Genomic DNA, 26,042 nt, shown 5'->3' with positions numbered 1-26,042 from the left:
TACCCCTAGTTGTAGCCTCGTATTCCAGATCTTAACATTTAATATAAAAATTTGAATGTTCTATGTGTCATATTCTGAGTCCAGAAGACGGTGCACTTTGACAACATAGGGCACGATGAAATGAATTGAACTTATTTTGTATTCGTATAGGGAATGATTGTATACAAACAATAGCTAAAGAAATAAAATTTTATTTCATTTCATAAATTAGAATTTAGCAATTGTTATAATTGAAGGACCCATGTACTTTAATGTAAATATGTATAGGCCACAATCTCATGAGTGTTTATAAATATATGACTTCTTAATCTTTTAACACCACTTGATAATATGCAATTGTAATACACATACACATATAATTTTATATATAGTCAGTTTTCTATGACACTTATTTCTGAGCAAGATACATATACACTACTTTCAAAAGGAAGAGGTGACCTCGTTGCCAGTTTTCTCGTTTGAGCCACAATTTTAGCCGGGTCAATCACCCAACGTGCTAGATCTATTTTCCAATAGCAGATTTTGCTGCTTATCTCCTTCCAAACCTCGCTGACCGTCCGTATCGTACCCTTCCATAACTACCTCACCAAATCTTTTCCCAAACACCTTCTAGGAGTCCTAGAACGGTATCATTGGTATCAGAGTCCGACAAATCCTAGATTTTTTAGGATTTTATTCTCATTGCCCCAAATTGAAATATTCATAACCTAAATCTTCGACAAAATCAATACCCTAATTATTCCTTTTGCATTCCCTAGCTCTAGACCCAAAATTTTCAAAAACTAACCTCCCTAACTCCACTGAAATTTCACCCCGATGCATACCACCGAAAACCAGAACCCTAAATTACCCTTTGCTTTTAGCCCACATTTTGGTTGGAAGAAAGAGATGCCATTCTTTCAAGGAGAAACCGTTAATTAGATGTTCAAAAAATCGCTATGGAGGATATGCAATGAGAAATTCTTCAATTGTAACAAAAATTTGCTGCCTTTGAGATGAGATAATTCATTGATGTCAATCGTAGCCACAACAGTGACTTGTTAGATTGAAAGGTGGAAGTGAATCCTTTCCATTAGACAATTTCCAATTATGAAGAATCAATGCTTCGAAGATTGGACATGAAATATCAGAGGAGAAGCCATTATCTTGGAACAAAGCTGAATTGTTTGGATATTGATGGATGGATCCCGAGTTCATAGCAACTCCAAGCAATCAAACAAATCTTTGAGTACAGGGATGTTCCACCTAATATAAGGGAAAACAACTGCCATTAAGTTAAAGAAGGGTGTATCTCTATGGTGGGAGAATGTGAAATGTAAGATTACCATTTGGTCTAAGATGAAATTGGAGATACAATGCAAATACTTTTCCTCACATTACTGATAGGATATGTCATTATACTTCATCACTTACGCTATGGAGATTCTTCTGTAGAGTAACACACAACTGAATTTGATAAGCTAATGCTAAAATATGAAATGGTAAAACTAGAGGAACACACTGGGTATCTTGGAGGACTAACGTCGTATATTGGGAATGCAACCGTATTGGTCTCTACTCGATATATAGACCCTACCTTTGACAGAACATGTTCAATATACTTCACCACCTACGCTAGAGAGAATTATTTGTGGAGTAATACACAACTGAATTTGATCAACTAACGCTGAAATATGAGTTGGTAAAACTAAAGGAACACACTATAACAAGGTATCTTGGAGGACTGATGTCGTATATTAAGAATCCAACCTTATTGGTCTCTACTCGATACATAGACCCTAACTTTGAATGTGGAGAAACGTCAACAGTTGACAACCACACCTTGTAGGCAGAGTTTAACCTCAGGATCATGCAACAAGAGCATACCCACTAGAACATCTCAGCTAGCCCTGCCCAAGAAAAACTAGTTCAGAGTGGAAAAGTAGTAAAGACCTCCAACACTCCTAAATCCGTCTCAACAAAAAGTGCCTCAAGTGCCAAAACTTTGGGCATATTGTATCTGATTGCCCAAATAGGAGGGTGATATCCTTTATTGAGTAGGGAGCAGTTGAAGAAATAGACATTGATACATGAGACATTTAAGAAGTTGAGGGCACAATGAGGAATATCAACTTCCAGCTGATGAGAAAATGATGCTAGTGATCAAGTTGAACTCATGAAAGAGGCTCTAACATGATTAATATTGATTCTCTTAGAAGACAATGAGTTTGAGAGCCAATACTAGAAAAGGGGCAGCCCTTGTTGAAAGGGTTGTCAGATATCTCGATCGACAATTTATCTCCTAAGTGGTTGCCAATGGGGCAGTCCAACATGACATATTTCATTTCAAATTTGGTTCCTCCAAATATACTTGTTTGTTGGATGTGTCTAACGGAGTACAAGAAGTGGGGAAAACATGTTAAATATTTAATAACTCGATACTTAGTTCATGAGACTACTCGTCTATGTGCAGTTCTAGCTCAGCTTGTGCCTAAGATGGATGGTTATATTTTTATCATGACAGACTTTGGGAAGGCCATACATTTTAGAGCTGTCTTGGATATACATTAACATAGATTTTACAGTGGGACCACCTCAGACACAATAAAGCAATGATTTTGTTATGATGATGGTGGATCAATTCTAGAAATCTCTAGAGAAGAAGAAAAAGTCTCCTAGCCCAGGAGAATGATGCGGGAGCTGGTTGGTTCCACAAAACCATGGAAGCCCGCATTTTAGCGGGATCGTGTGAAGGTCCCATGATCACAAAATAGGAGGGAGAGCACCCAATTCACGTTTTTAGCATTTTTATTTTTTCTATTTCTTTTATTTCTTAATCTGGGTATTTCTATTTTGTTATTTTAAATTATGATTAATGCTATTATGAACCTATTTATTTGTGATTTTTTTGCTATTTAGAAGCCTTTTTTTTGTTTGTGAGGTTTGGAGATTGGAATATTTGATTTCTACCCTAAGGAGTGATGTTTCATTTTCCTTTTATAAGTGGCGTATCTGCATCTTGTTTAGGAATTGGTGTTGGAACCTCCTCTCTACCTGTACCTAGCTGATTCATCATTGGACTGCTGTTTTCAGTCGGGGCAGCCTCTGAATGATGTCTATTCTCTTCCAATTGTGGTTGACCTCACATATTTTCGTTTCCTCGCTATTCTACGACTACTTTTCTGCAAAATCCGCTTCCCAAATACCTTCTAGGAGCCCTAGAATGCTATCATAGAGATTTCTACCTTATTGCAATAAACCTCAACATAAGATGAAACATCTACTCATGTCTCGTTCTTCCTCAACCTTCTGCAAATGTTCACTGTAGTCAGCAATACAACCTAAAATGGTATTAGAGTTAATTTAGAATAAAATTCACGTATCATCTAATGTTTATAACAAAATTTCCTCCGTACCTTTTATTTATTTATGTATGTATATTATTGTAATATGTTTTTGTGTGTACATGTGCAACATGTGAAATGATATGTATGCATATATGTTACACATACGTATAGAGACATGCATTTTTTTATGTCCTTGAATATCAGCTCTATTTTTATCTTAGTTAAATTAATTTAATTTTGAACGAGCCATTATTAAATTAATGTAAATTAAGTTGTCTTTTGAGTCAATTAAAATTTGGGCAATACAAAGTGAGTTATGATTTTAGATCATAATTTCTGTCCTGTAGTGTTTTAATATGATTTTAAGCAGTGAATTATCCTCTGCGTTTGTGCTGCTACATTTTTCTGTTTGAACTCCACGTAAAATTTTCTATTTATACTGATATAATAATTGCTTTCTTGATTGCAGGTGACGAATCTATTTGCGGTTAGCAGTAGATATGGGACACCTGATGACTTCAAGCGTTTGGTAGATGAGGCTCATGGTCTTCTCCAGTCTTTTAACTGTTTATGTTTTCATATTTCTTTTGGTACAGCATAGTGCTGGTTTTATTTTTTAGGATATAATAAAATGCAAATAGCATAAGATGTTCTTTGAATTCCTTAACCTTCTTTGGAAATATAATTTGGTAAAAAATTTTGTCCGTATGAAATCCCTGAATGCTTTAGCTTTGAATCTTGCGCTCTTAAGGAGAAGCCAAGTTCTTTATTTCGTTTTTAGTGTCCACTTTTCTTTCCACAAACTGCTTATTGTTGCACATATCTTGAAATTTTTATTTATATTCTCTTTAGAGTATATACTCTTAATTGGAAGATGCAATTCTCCTATTGCCAAGTTTATATGCATCAATTTCATCTAGAAATTGTGATAACTTTTTCTTAACCTCGATCTAGAAATTCATATTATCAGATGAATTTTATTCAAATTGAAATTGAAGTCAGTGTTATGTTGGTTACGATTAATTGTGGAGAACTATGGATGGGGAGGAACTAATGGTAGCCTTGGCCAACATTAAAATGACATATTAATTAATATGTTTGGTCTCTGTACCGTCTTTATATGGAATTAACAAATACTTGAAAAGATTTGTCTTAGCTAATTTAAACTCACCAAAGCTGATAAATTTTGCAAGCTTTTCATGTTATATAATGAAATTGGAGTGCAACCTTTAATACTTTCAATACTAGTTAAGCTAAAAAGCTTGTTTCCAACCAAATTGCATCTTTTAGTTAGTATATTTTTGTTTATATTTGTAAACTCATCTTTAAGGTTGCTCGACTAAGCTGTTGGCAAATCTTTTCTGCCATTTAACCTTTAATTTGGCAAATCGTATGCTAGTCCCTTATTATGGGAATTGTTTTCCTAGTTATGCTAATAAGGAGATGCTTATCAACTGCATGATTTCTTTTCTTGGTTTCTTAAATCAGGTAAAGTACAGTTGGCACCTTAAAATTGGGCAGAGTAAATTGTACAATGTTATTTCTGTTATTTCTTTTCCTGAATATCATATTGCAACGATTCAGAGACAAAATTTTCCGTGTAATGTCTTCATTTGGTCATTTCCATTAATAGAAATTATTGCATGGTTTGGGGTAGGGTGGTGCTATTTTGGTAATGGGCTTATGATTTATTTCTGCCCATGGCAACAAATAGCACACTTATTGTGCATGTTTGGAGAATTAAATAGATTGACAAGACTAAAATTGACTTTGGATAAATGTGCATGAGAAATTACGGCAATCTTGTCATTTAACATGGTTCTTGATATTTTTTGAAATTGTCAAAAGGGAAACTTAGTTGTTGCAGAAGTTTAGCTGCCTTTCTGATCCTCTTTACGATTTTAGGGACAGCTAATGTAATTGATAAACTTTACCCTACAATTTTCTCAAAATTTAGATATCTGTTGTTCACCTCTATTAAATTATTGTAGCTATTGCTTTATTTTTAAATTTGTAAATTGGTAAAAAATGTTCTAAATGAGATATTAGCAGGCCTCTTAATACTCTGTGAATGTTCCTAAATATTAAAAAAAATCCTAATCAGACTGCTTTTTATTTTCATTCGGATTCTGGATTATGTTCATTTCACATGCCAAAAATAGTGTAAATATTTATTTATTTTTTATATAGTCCTAATTAAGTCAATTTAATTGGTTACCATGTCTAGGCCTTGGTCTTCTGGTGTTTCTGGATATTGTCCATTCTTATGCAGCGGCAGATGAGCTTGTTGGCTTATCTCTATATGATGGATCAAATGACTGCTATTTTCATTCTGGTATCAATCTTTTTGTGAGTTTTATTAATATCTATTTTTCTGCTTAGAATGTATCAAGCATTAAGATGACTTGCTTTTGGTTCTTATTTTTTGCTTTAATTTTTCTAGTTGCACTCTCCCCCAATCATCAGTGATGTGCATTCTAGTTCGAAAAGTTGCTCCTTATCTCCTTCTTTCGCTTTTTGTTTGAAAGTAATCTTCTCATCAATCTTCTTAAGAGATTGAAAGCTTTCCAAGCTAAGCGCTCTATTGAAGCTACATAATTGACTTAGTTTGCTCGCAAAAAGTCATTTGGCTTATTCTATCTAATCAAATAGTAAAAATCACTTGTTTTATTCCATCTAATCCACTGAATGAGATTCGATCGAAGTTAATTACTAAGGGCTTGTTTGGATAAGTTTGTTTTTTGTTTTGATTCTTGTTTTTTCTTTTTTTTTAAAGAACATGTTTGTTTAGTATGTTTTTTTATATATTTTTATTTTTTGTTTCTAAAAACTAATAAACATGTTTTTGAAACACTCAAAATAACTTTCAGTTGTTTGTAATCTTTTAAGAAACAACCATATCTTAATCAAACATACCAAACATGTTTTGTTTCAAATTAAAACATAAGCAAAACAAAATAAAAATAAGAAATAAAAAACAAAAAAATAAAAGGGATTCCAAACAACCCTTAAATTAAAGACTATTTATCTGAGCTTAAGAGCTTAAAGTTGTATGTTTTCTAGGAACTTTGATGGTAAAATTATACCAAGACTTGCAGCCTCCAGTGATATCGAAGTTTACCCAAACCACAATGGAAATATAAGTATTAATGCCTGAATTCAAATAAGCTACAACAAAGATTCTTCAAAACGAAAAATAAACAATAACAACACAAAAAGACACCATCGGACGTCGACGAAGGGGATCGATGACGGCTGTCCAATAGGTAGATGGGTGGGAGGAGGTGGTGGTGACAACACAATGGGGTGTGGAATGTGGTTTTGGGTGATGCTGTAGCAAGAGAGGGGACTACAGGGGCTGTCGGCTACAAAAAAGTTTGGTAGTGGGGCTGCGACAGCAGTTGGATGGGCTGGAAGGGTTTGCGACAGATCTGTGAGGTGGTTGGGGGGAGTTCAATAGATCTAGAGGGTGGGAAGAGTTGTAGCAAGCTTGGAAGGTGTACGGGAATGTTGCGGCGGGTCTGGCAGGGGAAAACAAATAAGTGAGATGAGTGCAAGAATATGGTAGCAAACAGGGAAAGGGAAGATACACACCACTTTAGACGAGTTACAACCGGAGCACATTCTCGGGTCAGATTCAACCCTAGAAGGGAAAAGAAAGGATGCTGGAGGTTGTCCAAATAGAAATCTCGACCAAAACTAGCCCTATAAAAAAATAACGAATATATATAATAGATAGCTAAGAGGGAGAGTCTCCTCCCCTTTGGCAACAACCCTAGCCCCAAAATAGGAGCTGACCAACCCTAATAACACTTTGGCTGAATCGGTCCTAGTAGCCCAGCTGGTTCAACCCTTAGAAAGCCCTGTTTCAGTCTTCCGGGATTTTTGGAGATTTGACTTCGTTCGTCGAATTTTCTGTTTGCACTTTGATTGTGATGAAGTGGTTGCAACCTCTCGAGATTGATGAAACTTTGACGGTGGCTCGAGAAGCACCTTGATCCCACTGGCGAGTACGCTGACTCCCAAAAGAAGAGTTTTTTTCACCTACGAACACATCTATCTCCATATCGATCAAATCTTTTGGGGGTTTACTACTGAGCTGAATTGGGTTTGTGTCCTGCATAGACTGTTGAATCCTCCCAAAGTAATCCATGGTCGGTTCAACCTGATTTGAAGTGAGAGTAACTTGAACCTCCCTGTAAGGTGGTAGCCATGGTGGTAAGTTATCAACCATGCTATCTCAAAATGCTCTGTCTTGGCTGTCCCGTGTTTGAAGTTGATTTCTTAGTCCTGCCATCCTTTGTCGTCACCAAAATTGGTCCTAGCGATGCTGCTTTGCTGGTAAGGGCACCTGTGATCCTAAGCTCCGCCCAAGGGAGGACAATGCACTTCCCAATCTTGGAGGAGTAGGTGTTTCTGAATCTGTTTTGCTAGGTCCTACGGTTAAAATGTCATAGTTTCCCTCAACAAGTGACAGACATCCATGGGTACCACGTCACATCACATCAGATTATGCAACTGACTCCCAATCGAAAACTCTACTAGGCACCTACGATCAATACTGACCCTATCCTCCTTCAACCACCTTAGAGAATACGATTAGGAGTGACTCCGAGTCATGTGACCCAACTTCACCATATGTGTAAACTCCACTTTCTTACTGCTCCTTCCATCGATGATAGATTATATACCTTCCTGTTCATAGTACAAAGAGTGTATAATATATTGTGGTGAAACCGCTGCCGATCCCTCGTATCCTCAGTCTGTAGGACTTGTCGTACCACAAGCATCTCTCCTTCAATCGATGGAAGATGATATACCTCTCATTGTTCCTCATGTGTTTTTCTCATTGCTAATCTTCTCCACAACGCCTTGTTCGGTAAAAGACACTACTCAGCTCGTCGGGCAACTGGAGGCTATGTGCTCAAATTTTTGGTATCTAAAACATTTTCGGGCGGGAACTGTAGTAGGTGGGCTACTTTTGTGCTTACCCGAACCATCTTTCTCAACTCCCTGAGACATGCTTCTGCTAGTGTCTCCAACTGTGGGTGGCTACATGAATGGTGGTAGTTTCCTGTTATGTTTCTGATGCCTCTCCAGTTTCATTGCTAAGGTCTGAACATCTCAGTGACCAATAAGGTTGTAGCTGCACAACTTCGTTGATAGCGAGCTTCAGACCCCCCTCCTAACGAGCTATGTTGTGTTCCTCTAGCTCGTCCAAATCACATTTCACCTGCAATCAGTCAAACTGTGTCATGGACTCCTCCACTGATATATCTTTCTGCTGCAGGTGGAGTCTCAAAAATATCCTGACTGTAGTGAGTAGGTTTGTATTTTCTCTGCTCGCATCTTCTCCCACTTGTTAATCTTGTTATTTAATTCTCTCTTCCTCTATTTTCGGAAGTTTTACCATCACAAGGAGGCGTTTTTTTTCAATTTGATAGCTGTAAGCTTCACCCTTTTATCTTTTGCGCCTCTTTGTACTCAAAGATCCTATCAACTAAATGTAGTCGTCGATAAAGTCATTTGGATCCTTACCTTCATCAAACTCTGGTAGATCAACCTTTATTTTGAAGTCCATGTGTCCTTCATATGTGGCCTCTTCTCTCGGCCTTCTCTGATACTGGATTCCAAAACATCTTGACCTTTCTTCATCATCACTGAAATCTTTCTTATGGAAGGTATTGAAATTCTCTTCTCTTTCGCCACTTCAACTTTCTCAGTCACGATCGAGGGTAATTTCCCCTGAGGTTCATCATTCATGTCCGCAAGCCTCCGTTGAAGTTGACAGATCTCTCATTGTATCTCTTCTCGGTTAGGCTTTGACATGTATCTCGTTGGTGATATGGTTAGGGTTTAGGTTTGTGAGGTGTAGGAAAATGTATGAGACTAATTGAAGGCGTAGGAACATTAATTTGGGATTGCTGATTTTGAAAATCAACAAGGGGAAATGAGGGTTAGGTCAAAATTTGTGTTTGGTTTGGGAATGGGAAAGAAAATTTTTGGGTGGAGGTGGCTTTGGTAGGGGCGGGATGCTAGGAAATCCTAGGATAGGATCAGGGTTAGCAAGTTCAGTTAACCCAAACTATAATAGAACTATAAGTATGGTTGCTTGAATTCAAATAGGTTGCAACTACAACTCTTCAAAACAGGAAATGCACGATAAAAAAGGCAAAAGGACATCAATCAGGATGCTAGGAAATCCTAGGATAGGATCAGGGTTAGACAAGTTCAGTTAACCCAAACTATAACTATAAGTATGATTGCTTGAATTCAAATAGGTTGCAACTACAGCTCTTCAAAACAGGAAATGCACGATAAAAAAGACAAAAGGACATCAATCAAACTAACCTTAGAATAGAAATTAGCGGATATACATATAATAGATAGCTAAGATGGGGAGGCCTCTCCTCTTGGGAGGCAACCCTAGCCCCCAAAATAGGAGCCGGCCGGCTCTAGTAACCCTTCGGTAGCCTAGCTAGTTCAGCCCTAAGGGAGCCCCGCGTCATCAAGTAAGGTTTCAATGACCATTATATTGGTGCCTTATTGAGTGGTTACTTGTAACTTAAGAGGAGTAATGACTTAAAGAGCCATAGTCAAAGTAAAAGTAACTAACTCTGACTTTAATGAAGGATGATTTCTCTTTGAATATGCAAAAATAATGTTGAAGGAAAAAGCGATAAGGTATGATGTAGCTTTCTAAATCATACATCATTGTCGCAATCAGAGCTGTCCTCTAAAGAAAATAGTTGTGCAAAGCTAGGTCAAGTAGGTGACGCTTTATAAAGTGGCCCTTCAGCTTGTCTTAGCCGTGCGCTTCTAGTTAAAGAACCTCATTGGCATAATTTAAACTTTCATAGAAAACTTCTTTTTCTACTTAAACAAATGAATTGATTTACCAATCTCTTTTCTAGAATGAAGTTCCAAATCAACGATATCGTGAACTTCAAGTTCAGACAACTTCTATGCTCTTGCCCTTCATTAATTAGAACATCTCGGATATGTTAATCTTTTTGTGCATGTTTCAGAACTTTCTCTAGCTCTCTAACTAAGCAAGATCTAGCGGATAACTCCTTCAGTGCTTTCATCCGAGACTTTTTATTTCTCAGTATTTTCTTCAGTAAAAAGGACCTCTTTTTATTTGACTCCGACATCATGCAATGCCCAATTGATTTACTGATACTTTATGTTGGTGTAGAACATGGCCGAGTATGTGCCAAATAATAAATGCATACATTTTTTCTGGCATTTTTAAGATTGGAACTTTATTCATGAACTTAAAGTCAAGCTTTAAATGAATGGCTTAGTAGATTTGTCTTCGTCGTAGGAAGGACCTCATGGTCCATCTAGATGGTGCCCTTAGTTCCTTTTTTTTTCCATTGAAGAATATCCTCCTTTTTAGAGACTTTTTCTTTTTACTGGAAAGAGAAGGTGGAGTAAGCCAACAGACTAGCTAATTGATAAAACAGAAGAAGGTCTAGTCTGCCATTACATAAAAAACCCAAAGATGATCCAATTGAAATCAAAATTTCTATAAGTCAACCAATTAGATGACACTTTGACTCTAGCTTCTTCATATATGTCAAACAATTGCCTCCCCTGTCGGCTTGATGGTTGAGGCACCTATAGTGGACTGCTTGGCTAGGTTAGCAATGGCCCAACTTGTAATCACTAAATTGTTCCATTGGGCAAAGTGACTGAATCTTTGAAGTTTTTAAAAGAATTCTTAATTACAAATTGTCTATGGAAAGACATGTTGAGAGAAGTTACATAATGTCCAAGGAAATTCTTTGAAAGGACTAGATAGATTCCATGATGATAACATCAATCATTTAGGTTGAAGTCATCTTGTTAAGCATATATGGATATATTTCGAATCAACCGCTTTGCTTTTGTTATGGGTAAAAGGTTTTCCATCGTCATATAGAACTTGAGTTCTTTTGCATAGAGACCTTTTACTTGCGTGATCGAAAACTATTGAAGGTCTCTCTTTTGCACTTGGAACATGCATGAGTAAATGTTCATTGACCAATGAATCTCAAATAGGCACATCACTATCCCGCTTGGGAAATTGTGGCACAATCATTGGTATTAATTATTTTTGGTAGGAGTGAAAGCCCAAAATAGTCCCTTGACTATTAAGAAGTGTCTAATTTAGTCCTAGAGTTTTAAAATGCTTCAATTTAGCCTTAAACTATTAAAAAGTACTCCAAATTGGTCCTAAGTCATATTTTCCGTTAAATTCAACAGCTCCTTTCACATTTTGAATCTAATTCTATCTATTCGCAAAATTCATGAGTTAAACTCATCAAGGGTAACTGCATCAATCACAATTTTTCATTCACATACATAATATATTTAAAACGTCATAATATTTTAAAAGTAGAATGAAATTCATTCATTAGTTTTTATTCATTCATTAGTTTTTCAAGTTAATTTTAACTATTTTAAAACACATTCTCTAATAAATAATATTAAAATTAAAAATTCAATTGAAATCGAGTAATTCCAACCCGACTCTAACAATACATCAATATCAATATTCTTTTCCATTTACGTGCCTGAATAATTTAGTATTCTCCCACTAGTACAATGTAGGGCTGTCAAAAAAGCTCGTTGTTCGCGAACAACTCGTGTTCGGCTCTTTAAGTAGCTCGTGTTCAGCTCGTCTACTTTCTAAGTTTAAATCATAACACCTTGTGTGACAATGTAATTAGTGCCTTCTTTTGCATACATTTGATCCAGGTTCAAATCCAACACTTTACATCTATTTTTTTCAATTTAATTTTAACGAGTTAATTTCAAATCAAATACGAGTTGAACACGCGAACATGAACACACTGTTCACGAGCCGATTTCAAACACGAACAATTTCAAACGAGCCGAACACGAGCTAAGTCTGAGTTCTCTCAAGCTCGACTCGTTTACAACCCTAGTACCATAAATATGTGATATCTATTGTAGTCAAACATACACCTACAATCAATGAAAATAGTCAATCTCTTTTTTATTCTTTCATAACATTCATTACATAATATAATTCATTGAATTATACATTTGATGGACATATGCAAATATCAGTGACATACAATTTATTCTTTTTATTTTTACTATAGTCAAATGAACTTAAAGAGTAGATATATATATTTTTTTTTGATTTTAGTCTAGTGGTGTAAATTCTATTATAACAATTAACATAGTGTATCAGATTTAGAAGAAATTAAATACTACTATAATTTAAAAGTACACGTACTCATCTTAAAACTTAATGACTTGTCTTAAACCTTCCAGCCGACTTAATTTTTGTCTCTAATAGTTGCATATACTATTGTAAAAAAAATTTGTTTTTAAGCTTATCATTAATTATGTTTAAGTATTCTTTAATTAATTATGTTATTTTAATTGTTGGTTAGAAGCTTTATTTTAAGTTTTCATGTTAATTTAATATGACTATCAAAACTACAATTTTGATAACATCTCTGATTTGTATTAAATTTTATTCAATATCCCATGAATGTCCACTCTAATTTAAATAAGTAATTCTAAATTTTATTTTCATATTTTAAATAAATCTTTCATACTATTATTATTATAATATTTATTGGTATTACGTATATACAAACCAAATAATTTATTTTATTTTCAGCTTTAGGTTCGATGCCTTCTCCCACTTGACTTCTGCGTACACACAGCTAGTTTGCTCAACTTGGGCAGCTTGAATCCTCTGCCTGAAGGTTTACTCGCGGACGCTTCTTCTTTTTCTTCCTTTTCCCCTCTCATCGTACACACATCTAGCTTACACACGGCTAGTTTGCTCAACTTGGCCTGCTTGAATGCCCTACGCGAAGGTTTGCTCGCAGATGCTTTTTCTTTCTCTTCGTCTTCCCCTTTCGCACTTTCACTTTCTCTCATGTAGTGGTTCAAATGGAAAGAATAGGGATAAGTTTTCTGTTCATCACCTGCTAGTGAAATATCTTTCAAATGAAGGTGTCGTAAGGAAATTATTATTATTTATTTTTATTATGTTATTATTATTATTATTATTTAAACTGTTATTACACTTGGCCTTTTGGTTCTTGACTAATGTTTTATGTCTTTTACAAATTTTTGTAGTGTAAAAAAAAATGATAATGGACTTCGAAAATTGAAATTTATTTAAATTTTTTCTTTATATTTTATTTTTTTAATAAGGTTTTTGATTTATGGATTAGTTAGAATATAAATTTTTTGGTGCAGACACTCTTGCTTTAGCATTTATGCTCCATCCCATCGTAGGTTTAGTTCCCTGTTTGTTAAAATTTTACTTATGTGTGTTCTAACTAGCCTTAAAAATCCTCTTTGGATGCATTATTGATGGTAACATCCTAGCCATCCTTTGCCTTCGTCCACTTCTCATTGATGTTTGGTTAATCATGACCTGCGATTTCTAGGGAGTACACTTGAACTAACAAAAAGTTAATTAGGATTTATTTGAATATCGAGTTTTATTGTCAACCGGATTTCTTCTTTCAACCTTTATTATTTAGGTTTGGAATTGAAAGATGACAATTTCATGTTTATCACCAAACTTATTATAAATTTAATTCTCAAGTTAACGTGTTGTTAACTATTTCAGACTTAACTGCACAAGTATGCTACTGTGTTACATGATAATATGCATCATATTAAATTATTGAAAAAAGGGTATAACTTACGACACTTCTAAGTGTTTCAATTTTTACTTCTTTTGGTAGGGATTATTTGTGGAATTATCAATTATGCACAATATTTATTTCTGTAGGGGATTATATAGAACTAAACAACAACAACACGACTTTGTACCACTGAGTGGGGCCGATTACATGAATCTTTTTTGTTCATTGTGTCATATTGAGTGTCATATTTTTATTTAATTCTAATGAATTAAAATAATTTTTTATATAACATGCTCATGTTAAGGCCTACCTCTATTTTTCTTAACATAAGCCAATTTTAAGACATCTGCTCTCCTAACAAGGTCATTAGATGGTCGACATTTAACACAACCAAATCATCTAAGATGACTCTAATCTTGTATGTCACTGGAGCTACTTCAACCCTTTGATGCACATATTCGTTTCACATTTTATCTCTGAGTGTAAAGCCACTCATCCGTCTGAGATTCTTATCTCAGCACACTTAATTTTATGTCTCTCTTTTGTAGACCAACATTCTACACCATAAATCCTTACATGTCTCATCACCATCTTATAAAATTTTCCTTCAAATTTAAGTGATACTTTATCACACAATCTGTTCGATGCATTCCTCTTCTATCCACTTCAACCATCCAATTTGAATTCTACTAATAACATCCCCTTCTATCACCATCACATTGAACAATAGATCCGAGATATCTAAAGCATTCACTCCTTTTAATGATTTGATCACCTATTGTTACAACTCCATCACTAGATCTACCACTACTAAAATTACATTTCGGTATTCAGTTTTAGATCTACTCAACCGAATGCCTCCATAAATCAAGTTTTTCTCTCTCTCTCTAGTCTTATCCACAAGAAGGATAGCATTTCGGTATTCAGTTTTAGATCTACTCAACCGAAAACCTCCATAAATCAAGTTTTTCTTTCTCTCTCTAGTCTTATCCACAAGAAGGATATCATCAACAAAAAATCACACACTAGGGTACATCCTTATGTAAAGTTCCAATAAGAACATCCATTATTAAAGCAAAAAGATTCGAGCTTAAAGCTGATCGCTGATATAATCCAGCTGCAATAAGAAAATCAGATTATATAGATCTCACAAGCCTTTTTTTTTTCCTACAACAGGTAAACGTGGTCATCATAAACATTGGGGCACAAGAATGTACAAATATGGTGATGTTGATGTTTTACACTTTCTTTTATCAAATTTGAAGTGGTATTCTCTTAAACTTTTTTTACTGTCAAATTGTAACGCTATTCCTCCGCACCCCAACTCCAATCTACTTGTTCTTGTTCTTCACATTTATCATCTATAAGAGGTTTGAGAAATTTATGGATGGAATTTTTATAGGTGGGTCACCGAGTACCTGATTGATGGTTTCAACTTCCACTCCCTTTCATCAATGTTCTACACACATAATGGATTTGCAACATTTTCCGGTGAAATGGAGGAGTAAATGCTTTATTTGCTATTTGATATGATAGATTTTAATTTTAGTAACCTCTACTGATATTACTAGGCTGTTCTTTTATTGTAACGGCCTCTGCATAATGCCAACATGTCTTCCTCACGTTTGGTTGCCAGAGCAGATGCCCAGCTATTTTTTAAGGCCATGTTAAAAGTGAAGCACAGCTTCTTTCTTTACATGTTTTGCCTCTGTTGGAAATCACTATCGCTTTTCAGTTCACAAATTTTCTTAACAAATTCGAGCTTTATAATACACGCACAATCTTTTCTGACATATTGATGGTGAAGACAATTTTGCCTAACTAAGCCTTCTTCAAGAAAATTTCCTTGTAAATTCTTCTATTTTTTTTCAATTGTTTGGGATTAGCAATAATTGTTTTGTTTACTTTTATTTCTTATGCAGTGTTTCTAGATTCGTACGTCTGCTTTCAAATTGTAATTTTTTAATATATATATTTTTTCTTGCTTCTGGCATAAATTATCACTTCTTTATTTGCTGCATGCATTAATGAATGACATTGAGTGTCTTTCTCGTAATAGGTATTGCAACCAATATGTTGATAAGGATGCTTTAATCTATCTAATTTTGGCAAATGAGATGCTACATGATGTTCATCCAAATATTATAACCATAGCAGAGGATGTAAGCTATCTTTTCTATCTCGGCTCGTTTATTTTGTTTATATCTTGTGTTTGGACATCCATGTCTTACGTTGAGCATATTTACGCTAGACATAAAATCAGCCAGAGTCTCTAATGCCAAAAGACCAACTGATCCACAACGTTTATAATAAGTAACTTTATGTATCCTTTCTTCTATAATTTGATTGGTAACTGTTCATTTTTGATGAGGATTTGGAGCTTATTTTCCACAAGCGGAAGGAAATGGAACATGCCTGCTTTGACATGGATAAATATGCTCACACTTTTAATTTAAATCATGGTCTTTTGGTCTACATGCTTAACTACTTATTTTAAAACAGAAAATAATCATGAAAATACATGTTTGCATGGGTTTTAATTTTTGTGCTTGCGTAAGGATAATCTTATCATAGGTGTGTTGGAATTCAAAAGATTACACTGTACCAAATGTACAAGATTTATCAGATGGCACTAATATCCGGTAATACCAACATTTAATCAACAGTAAACCATACAATTAAACTTGTGTGGCTTTCCTTAGAAAAGCTGTTGAGTCTTCTGCTTTTCTCTATTAATTTTAACTGATTTAAATAGTGGTCATTAGAACATCATAAAAGACTTTATCTACTACTATTTTTTGCTAAATGATGAACTTTGTTTTTGGCAATACTTTATCCAAACCTCATTGTGTTAATCAAACCTAACTTGGTGGTTTGGTAGCAGCGTGAAAGCCAATTTTCATTTATAGGCTGTAACGTGGCATAGGTGATGTTGGGCTTGGTGTCCGACTGAACCGACCAGTGGGTTCTGCAAGGGAGATAGTCTAGGATCGCAGGAGGCTGGACTGCTGACCAGCCCTCCCTCCCTCTCCCATGTGGTGGGAAGTACTGCCCAATCTCTCTCCCTTCCTATTATATCCCCTTCTTATTCTAACTAGTATTATCAATTTTCTATTTGCTATTTATTTGCTTAGGTGCAGTTTTCATTTTTTTTTCAGAGTTCTGATTGCTGCCTCCGGTTATTTTTCTTTTCCTATGGCTATATCCGACAACCTGTTGTAATTCGTCTGAGGTGATGATTATCTCCGCTTGTTCCTCTCTTCTTGCTGCCACCCAATCCACTAGCAGGCTCCTCGCTCACAACCACCTTCCCTTCAGTCCCTTCCAGCAGGCTGCTGTTACTTCATGCTTCCTCCAACGCTTTTGCATCTGCCTCCAGTCCCTTCCAGCAAACCGCTGTTACATCCTGCTCCCTCCAGCACCGTCGCATCTGCCTTCAGTCCCTTTCAGCAGGCCGCTGTTACTTGCTGCTCCCTCCAGCTCTGCCGCACTTGCCTCCAGTCCATTCCAGCAGGTTGCAGTTACTTCCTACTCCCTCAAGCATTGTCGCGCCTGCCTCCAGTCCTGTCCAGCAGGCCGTCGCTACTTTGTGCTCCCTCAAGCACTGCCGCACTTCCCTCCAGTCCCTTCCAGCAGGTCGCCATTCCCTTTTGCTCCTTCTAGCACTACTACACCTCCCTCCAGTCGCTTCCAGACCTTCACTCTCACCCTAGAGGGCTGTTTATGTGTTTTGTGTTGTTTTATTCTTATTTTTAGGAGTCATCATTGTGATCTTTTGAATTTCAGCAATAATATTTCATTTTTATTGTGATTTGGGTGAACTCAGGTATCATTTGGTATTAAAGCTAGTCTAACCCTAGTCCTAGCTTAGGATTTCCTAGCATTCGCCTTTCCTATCCACCAAATTTTTTTTCTTTTTTGTCCTTAACCATCCCTTCCAAACTCAAGCCCTAATAATGCCATCACGGAGATACATGCCGTAAACTACCCAAGACGAGATATAGAGGGAAATGTATCGGCTTTAACAGAAGCTTGCAGAATTCGAGGAACCCAGTGAGAGATTAATCTCGAGAGAGAGATTAATTTCGTCCATGATTTGGAGAGTAGAAGGGGAGATAAGGATACATAGAAAGCATCAACAACAAGGAATATCAGCTGTGTCGTTTCAGAATTCATTATCAGAGGAGGTCAAGAGAAGAACCCACATATGACAGACACATGGACTTAGAATCAAAATGGATCTACCAGAGTTTGATGAAGGTATGGATTCAGACGAGCTTATTGACTGGATGCAATCTGTTGAGTGGATCTTTGAATATAAAGATGTGCGAGGGGATAAACGGGTAAAATTAACAACTATCAAATTGAAGCAGAGCATCTTTTTGTGGTGGGAGAACTTACAAAGACAGGGAAATAGAAGACAGTGATAAGATTATCAAGTGAGAAAAAAATGAAGAAAACAATTCAGAAGAAATACCTTCCACCTCATTACAGATTAAATGCGAGTTGATCAAGCCAGATGAGCACACTATAGCCTGGTACCTGGGGGGCCTGAAGCCCTCTATTAGCAATGTAGTGCAGTTAAATCCATACTAGACGCTGGGGGATGTTCCAACTCCAGCCTTGAAGGCGGAAATACAACAAAAATAGACCAGACAACAGTTTTTATTCGTGCATCAGCCTTTAGTAAGTCAGTCACCTACAACTACCTCGACCGACAAGTGTACCTTGAGAGGACCTAGCAAAACAGGCATAGAGATGCAAAGACAGAGCAATGTGGAAAGAAACCGCAGAAATGTAGCTCTTTGAGTATAGTACCTGCCATGAGATATTTTAGGTGCCACGACTACGAACACATAGCCTTCAGCTGTGCCATGAGTCGAGTTGTCACATTCATAGAGCAGGGCACCATCGAGGAGGTGACAAATGAGGAGTCGGAGGATAGTCTAGAGGAAGAACTTCTGCTTTAGAGGGATGAGGGAGAATTATTAGTCATATACAGAGTTTATAGGGAGACTAATTCCAGTGGACAGAGGCTGCTCGGAATAGTTTCAAGGCACGCAAGCAGAAGGTGACCCATGCGCCACTCTTGGCATAATCGGACTTCAACCAGTTGTTTGAGGTAAAGTGACGCATCCGACGTGGGGATATGAGCAATGTTGAGTTAGTGAGGTCACCCCATTGTTTTTTTCAGTGAGAACCTGAATGCTTCCTTGAGGAAATACTCGATTTATGACAAGGTGTTTTATGCTATTGTGAGAGCTCTTGAACACTGGTGCCATTACCTCTTGACGAGTGAGTTCACATTTTTCATGGACCATGAAGCCTTGAAATTTTTGAACAACCGGAATAAGTTGAAGGGTAACACGCAAGTTGGTTTGATTTTCTAGTGTTATTCTAGTTCGTGCTTAAGCACAAAGCTGGGAACCAGAACCGCGTAACAGATGTACTGAGCTGTCATTACCTGTTGATCACGTCGATGTAGGCTCGAGTTGTTGGGTTTGAGATTGTAAAAGACTTGTATGAGGAAGATGAAAACTTCAAGGAGATATGAGAGAAATGTGAGGAAAAACCTACCGAGCAGTACTACATAGTTGATGGCTACTTGTTCTACCAGAGTAAGTTATGCATTCTTAGATTTCATTGAGGAAGCCATTGTTCAAGAGAGCCACATTGGAGTGGCTGGACATTTGGCTGGGACACGAGGACATTGAGTTTTGGAGACGATATTGTTTAGGTGTTTAATCTTGTCAATTATGCAAATAGCCCACTTTGGAGACGATATTGTTTAGGTGTTTAATCTTGTCGATTATGCAAATAGCCCATGGAGATACGAGGATTTACGTCGTGTCACGCGACAATCTCAGAACCTAAGGCGAGTTAGGACACGTCGTGTCACGCGACAACCTCGGAACCTAAGGCGACTTAGGAAAGCTGCACAACATGATTGTGCAGGAGCCTAAAGAAGGTGTGAAGATTTACGTCGCGCTGGGCGAGCTACCTCGAAGTCCTATGGGTTGTTATTTAGACTAAGAAGAGAGATTGCTGAAGAAGATCCTCTTGTTGCTCGATCCAAGCTCCTTGCCGTGCTGCCCATAAAGCTGACTCCAAGCTCCTCGTCGAAGTGACAGTCCAAAAATCTAAAGTTCAAAAGATTTTACCATGTGTGTTTCAAGATTTTGATTTTGTTGTCATTTAAGCATTATGAGAGACTTAAAGTTGATTAGAGCGACACCGGTTATGATCCCATGATTCCCTTGTTCGGGTACCATTATTTTGTTTTGAATTTATTTAGTTTAAACGAGTTGTTAAGCTCATTTAAACTGGGAAGATCTCACTAACAACCGTGGGTTACCTCATCCGAGGGACTCCCGTAAATTCAAAAGTATGTGTTATGTTTTTTTTTTTTTGAAAATGTTGTTTAATTTTGAAAAATTTTGTTTTGAAAATGTTGTTGCAATTTTTGAAAATTGTTTTGTTTTGAAAATGTTGTTGAATTTTCTAAAATTATTTTGTTTTGAAAATGAAATCCCAACCAAACATGCATGATACATTAAAACAAGAGTAAATTACAGTAATAAAATGATCATAAATAAAATGTACATGTGTACCAGGCGTATCTGCTGCTGTTGTCCCTGCTGCATGGTTTGCTTAGAAAACATAATATAATTTGCAGGGAATTTAAATAAATTTGTAGGTAAAGGGAGAAAACAAAAATTCTAGTGTAAAAAGCGGCAAAACAAGTCGTAACAACAACCAATAACTTCGAACAGGTGATCCTAAAGCTTCCTACCACTCCAGACAGCAACTAAGAACTCCCACTAGTGTAAAAAGCGGCAAAACAAGTCGTAACAACAGCCAATAACTCCGAACAGGTGATCCTAAAGCTTCTTACGACTCCAGACAACAACTAGGAACTCCCAACGGTGATCCTACGACCTTCTATGGCTCCGGGCAGCAACTAGCAAGCTTACGCGGTGATCCTACGATCTCCTACGACTTCGGGCAACAACTAGCAAGCTTGCACGATAATCCTACGACCAATTACGGCTCTGGATGACAACTAGCAAGCTCGTACGGTGATCCTGCAACCTCTTACGGTTCTGGGCAGCGACTAACAAGTTTGTACGGTGATTCTACGACCTCCTACGGCTTCGGGTAGCAAGCTTACACGGTGATCCTACGACGTCCTACAGTTCTTAAACCCAAACAACAGCTTTCTACAGCTCTCCTACGACTCTCAAACACTCCAAACAGCAATAACATGAGCCCAAACAAAACCTACAACATTTACTTAAGCCCAAACATCCACTATATGAGTCCAAACTGCAATCGGTGATTCCAAATAGCTTTTATTAACTCACAAAACATATTTTTAGAGGCTCCAAAATAGTGAGTAAAACAGCCCCGAATGATGGGTTTAATGCCTTTAAAACAGTGAGCAAAACAGCCCCCAAATGATGGATTTGATGCCTTTAAAATAGTGAGTAAAACAGCCTCCAAATGATGGATTTGATGCTTTAAAACAGTGAGTAAAACAACCCCTAAATAATCAGAAGTGACATTCAACTTCCTACCCAAAATTGCAATAAGTTTTATACATCTCATGCATAGGGTAGGGTGTTAAATATATGTAAGAGTTGAGCGGCGAACATGCAAATGTAAATGTTTCTGCCATTATTACCCCACATCATATAAAATTCTATCAAAGCAATCAATCATTCAGCAAGATATTATTTTCCCTGGCTTCCTTCTTCATAAGAGTTTAGAGAGTATGCATAGCTTTTATTGCATTGTTGTTGCAAAAAAAGCCACAGGCCAAACAAATAGAAACTAGTATTTCAAGATTCATCCCTCCAATATTTCTTTTGCAATTTTCCTAACTTTTAATCTGGAGGTAAATCACATGATAATTCCAAATGACCAAACCATCAGGTGATTTGCTCATTTTCTAATTTCGTTGGGGTATAAAAAGCAATGTAACTGAGATTGATGAAGGACAGGTTATGTATATAAAAAAAAAGGCACCAACTTCTTTAACCCACTGAAGACATGGTAATTTATCCCACTGAAGGCATGGTAAATTATCAGGAATTGTTCATTGATGCTCTTGGTGCATAGAAGCTCAACTTGCTAAACTATGAAGATGCATAAATAGACAAACTCAACACAACAGGTTATGCAAGCAATAATATCGAATGAAATAAATGCAAAGAAAAGACATAAGAAAGATCATAAAAAAGGAAACAAAGAAAAAAAAATGGTGTACCTGTTGATGCAGCTGCCTTGAAAAAAACATACTAAGCCTATCTTTTTTTACCATCATTGAATATGAGCACAACAGAAACACCAAATGCAATAGGATTAGCAAGCCTAATCAAGATAGGTTTCCTTAGGAGGGCACAAACCTTTGATGAACTCAAATGCCTTCTTCAGGGTCTTGCTCAGCTTGCGGGAGGAGTGAGGGAGCCGAGTGATTTGGTCACGGTGCAGAGAGGAGAGCAGGCGGGAAGGCGAGTGGTTTCGGTATCAAGAGAAAGGGGATTCGACGTTCTTCTGCGCAGACGGAGGAGTCAAGGGTTTCTAGCGTAGAGGGATGAGTCGAAGGCTTGTTCGATCGAGCGAGGAAGGAGGGAGTTGGGCTCGAGAGTGGAAGAGGGAGTTCGGTCGAGCGAGGGAGGCGAGCAGGTGCTTCGGCTAGAGCTGCAATCGAGTCGCAGATGAGTGAGCGAGCGAAGGAGGAGCCTCCTCGGTTCGCAGAGCGAATGAGGTGAGCGGGAGAGCCGAATCGACCAGAGGAGGCCAGGAAGAAGGCGAGCCTCCTCTTTAGAATAGGACCGGGGCCAAATTGTATAGCCAAGGGAGCCGTTACGTGAAGCAATTGACGGGGATTAAATGTTTTACATACGCAGATGAGTCTTATTTGACTGGTAATAACTTCCAAGTGAATTTAATTAGGGTGAAATTAAATGACTCATTTGAAATTTGAAATTTTAAAATTCAAAATTGTTTAACCCTTGTTCAGCCCGAGTCCAGCCCGAATCGAGCCCGAGTTAAACCTGGGTTGAGCCCGGGCCCGCGCCCCACTAATTAAAAAAAAACGTGCATCGATTTTTATGCTAATTGCTCGCGCACGAAACCATAGCGATATGAGTGTTCTTCATAGCTAAAGTTGACGTCTCGAACACATCCGTGTGGTCCGTTTCGTCATCCGGGGTCGTTCAAACGAGTTTGCCGACGGGCAAGTCAAATCAAGTCAAAATCTTTAGTGGTAACATGTCGCTCGAATCACAAATGGTTTATCTAGGAGCTGCTCTTTTTAATGTAGGAACTCAATTCGAGTTTCATATGTCAGTTCTAACAAACTCAGCAAAATGACGAGGATTCGGGACCGCCCATGCGAGACTTGAGGGAGTGACGAGGTGGCTCAAATTTTCTAAATGGTGTCAGTCTAAATTCTAGTCCTCTAAAAGAGTTAAACAAGGAAAATCTAAGGCTGGACCCTAGGCTCTAAGGAGAGAAATAAAGAACTCACTCGAGGACCCTAGGCTCTAAGGAGAGAAATAAAGAACTCACCCGAGAATGAGGTCAACAAATAGACCCCAAATAGGTGTGGTGCGCGGGACAAACACACCGCACGTATTAGTGTTAACTGAAGCGATCAACAAAACCAAAGAGTTTGCTTAAGTTGATCTACTTAGAACAGACCAGATGTCAAATCGGATTTGACAATCGAACTAGAGGTGAGGTTCCCACTCGGTAGAGAAATTGAGAGTTTCTGCTTGGGATTTGTATGTGTTTTCAAATTGTGATTGTGAGTTTGAGCTTCCAAACTTGCATGCCGATTTGGCTTGTTTTGGTGTTGTGTGGAGACCTGTGAAAATGTGAGTGTAGAGATTTGCGACATTGGGTGTTGGATTTCGTAGATATTGTTGTGGGCATCGTGAAACTGCGAGCGCAGCGGTTTGTGAAAATTTATGATGTAAAACGTTTTGTGGAAAGAATCAGAATCCATGAACCGACTCCGAAAAGTCATAAATGTAGAATCAGAATTCTCGCACCGACTCTAGAATGATTGTGAATGTACAATCAGAATCCATGCCCTGATCCAGAAAGATTGTGAATGTGGAATCGGAATCCTCACACCGATCCTGAAAGATTGTGAATGTAGAATTAGAATTCTTTCACTGATCCTGAAAAATTGTGAATGTGAATGTAGAATCAGAATCCTTGCACCGTTCCTGAAAGATTGTGAATGTAGAATCGGAATCCTTGCAGCGATCCTGAAAGATTGTGAATGTAGAATCAAAATCCATGCACCGATCTTGAAATGTCATGAATGCGAGAAATTTATGGATGGAATGTGAAAAAATATGTGGAAGCAGACCGTATCCCTGTACTTCCTTGGAAAAGTAGAATCATAATCCTTGCACCGACCCTAAAATGTCACGTGGAGGAATCAAAATCCTTGCATTGACCCTAAAATGTCGCGTGCGGGAATCAAAATCCTTGCATCAACCCCAAAATGTAGTGATTGTACAATCGAAATTCATGCACCGATTTTGGAATGTCATGAATGTTGCAAATATTTAGATTTGTGAGAAATATGCGGTTTGGTGGGAACAAATCAAGATTTGTGGGTGTTTGTGGGGGAATTCTGTAGTAAGATATGTGGCAGTGTATGAAATTTTGTGGGAGTAGGAATCGTTGCACTGACTCTAGAATGCCATGTATGTGGGAATCAAAATCCTTACATCGACCCCAGAATGTCATGTGTATGGGGTCGAAATCCTTGCATTAACCCCGAAATATCATGTGTGCTCCTAGGAAATTGTGAGAATTGTTGTACGAATTGTGTGAATGCTGAGTTTTATCGTGTTGATGTTGAGTTTATTGCAAAGTTTGTGAGGACTGTGGCAGATTCATATTGAAAGAAATCAGATTGAGGAATGTTAGGGGACTCACATCTAGCCCAAGAGCTAATCAAAGTGTCTGTGCGGGAAGAGATGTGGTTCCATATCAATAGAACCATATAAACCTCATCCACATGGGACAACCGATTGAGAATGGTGCAGTTCCATTAAGGTAAAACTAACTAAACCCCTGCACCAGAGTTCCTGTGAAAGGAAACTTTATGCTGAGAGAAGTGACACTAGTGATAGGTCGAGAGGACTCAACCTAACCAGGTCGAAATTTAAAGTTTGAAATTTTGATTGTTTTGATTTTATTTAATTTGATGTTGAGTTTATTTTTTATTCTGTTGTGTTTTGGTGTGATCTTTGTTTATGTTTTGTGAGTTTTCTTTTTGTTGTCTTGTCTTTTTTTTTTTTTAAAGATTTGGACCCAGTTTCAGACAAGTGTGACATCAGTGCTTTGAAGGACGAGACCATGTTTTTAAACATCACAATGTGCAATACTTCTTGAGGTACCATCCGTTGATTAGTGGCGCGTGTAAAAATAACTCATTCTTCAAGGTACTATTGGAATTGTATTCTTTCAAGTACACATAAAGATGTGTTGTTTCTAAGAACATCATAGCTCGAGAGGCTGTAACTTTGTAGCTCTGTTGTGGCAGTCGTATTTTGCTTATCACTGGTTTTGTAAAGAATGTCCACATTGTCTTTGAAAAATTGTCTCGACGTTCTTGTGATTGGAGTTGAATCTTCTAATGTTGAAAGATATTACTTCAGGGTAGAATTTTTGAAAGATATGACTTCAGGGTCAAATTTCCATTAACTGCTTTAGTTCTTTCTTTCTGGGCCTAACTTTTTTTCTGGGCCTAAGCAGATTTCAAAACTTCTGCTCATGTGATCAAAATATTTTTTTTCTCCAAAGATATTTCTGAGTCGATTAATAGTCAACAAAAAGACACATGATCACTTAACTCTTGTCAGAGTGTAACATCAAAAGAATTTTCTTAAGGAAACTTTTCAAGTTTTATTGATTATGGGTGGATTCAGACACCAATTTTTGATTATATGTCTACCTTAAGCTTCTTCTCAGGGATACTTTCACATAATTTATTTTTTATTTGCCATCCCTCTTTTTTTGCTGAGAATTACCATATATTGTGAAGCACGTT

The 26,042-nt window shown here is 37.2% G+C and overlaps 1 protein-coding gene across 4 annotated transcripts in view; it reads left to right on the top strand.

Annotated features, from left to right (window-relative positions):
- Positions 1-26,042, top strand: part of LOC110021045 (1,4-alpha-glucan-branching enzyme 3, chloroplastic/amyloplastic) — a 78,205-nt gene that overhangs the window by 4,070 nt on the left and 48,093 nt on the right. For all 4 annotated transcript variants that reach the window (XM_020719373.1, XM_020719372.1, XM_020719375.1 and 1 more), the window contains exons 7-11: positions 3,796-3,871; positions 5,554-5,661; positions 15,137-15,227; positions 15,363-15,464; positions 16,020-16,122. In XM_020719373.1, the coding sequence (XP_020575032.1) occupies positions 3,796-3,871; positions 5,554-5,661; positions 15,137-15,227; positions 15,363-15,464; positions 16,020-16,122 (480 nt within the window). The remainder of the gene's footprint in view (positions 1-3,795; positions 3,872-5,553; positions 5,662-15,136; positions 15,228-15,362; positions 15,465-16,019; positions 16,123-26,042) is intronic.

The sequence above is a fragment of the Phalaenopsis equestris genome, unplaced genomic scaffold (assembly GCF_001263595.1).
Source record: "Phalaenopsis equestris unplaced genomic scaffold, ASM126359v1 Scaffold000118, whole genome shotgun sequence".
Lineage (NCBI taxonomy): Eukaryota > Viridiplantae > Streptophyta > Magnoliopsida > Asparagales > Orchidaceae > Phalaenopsis > Phalaenopsis equestris.
The sequence above is the reverse complement of the archived record's forward strand: the minus strand, read 5'-3'. Positions and strand labels throughout refer to the sequence as shown.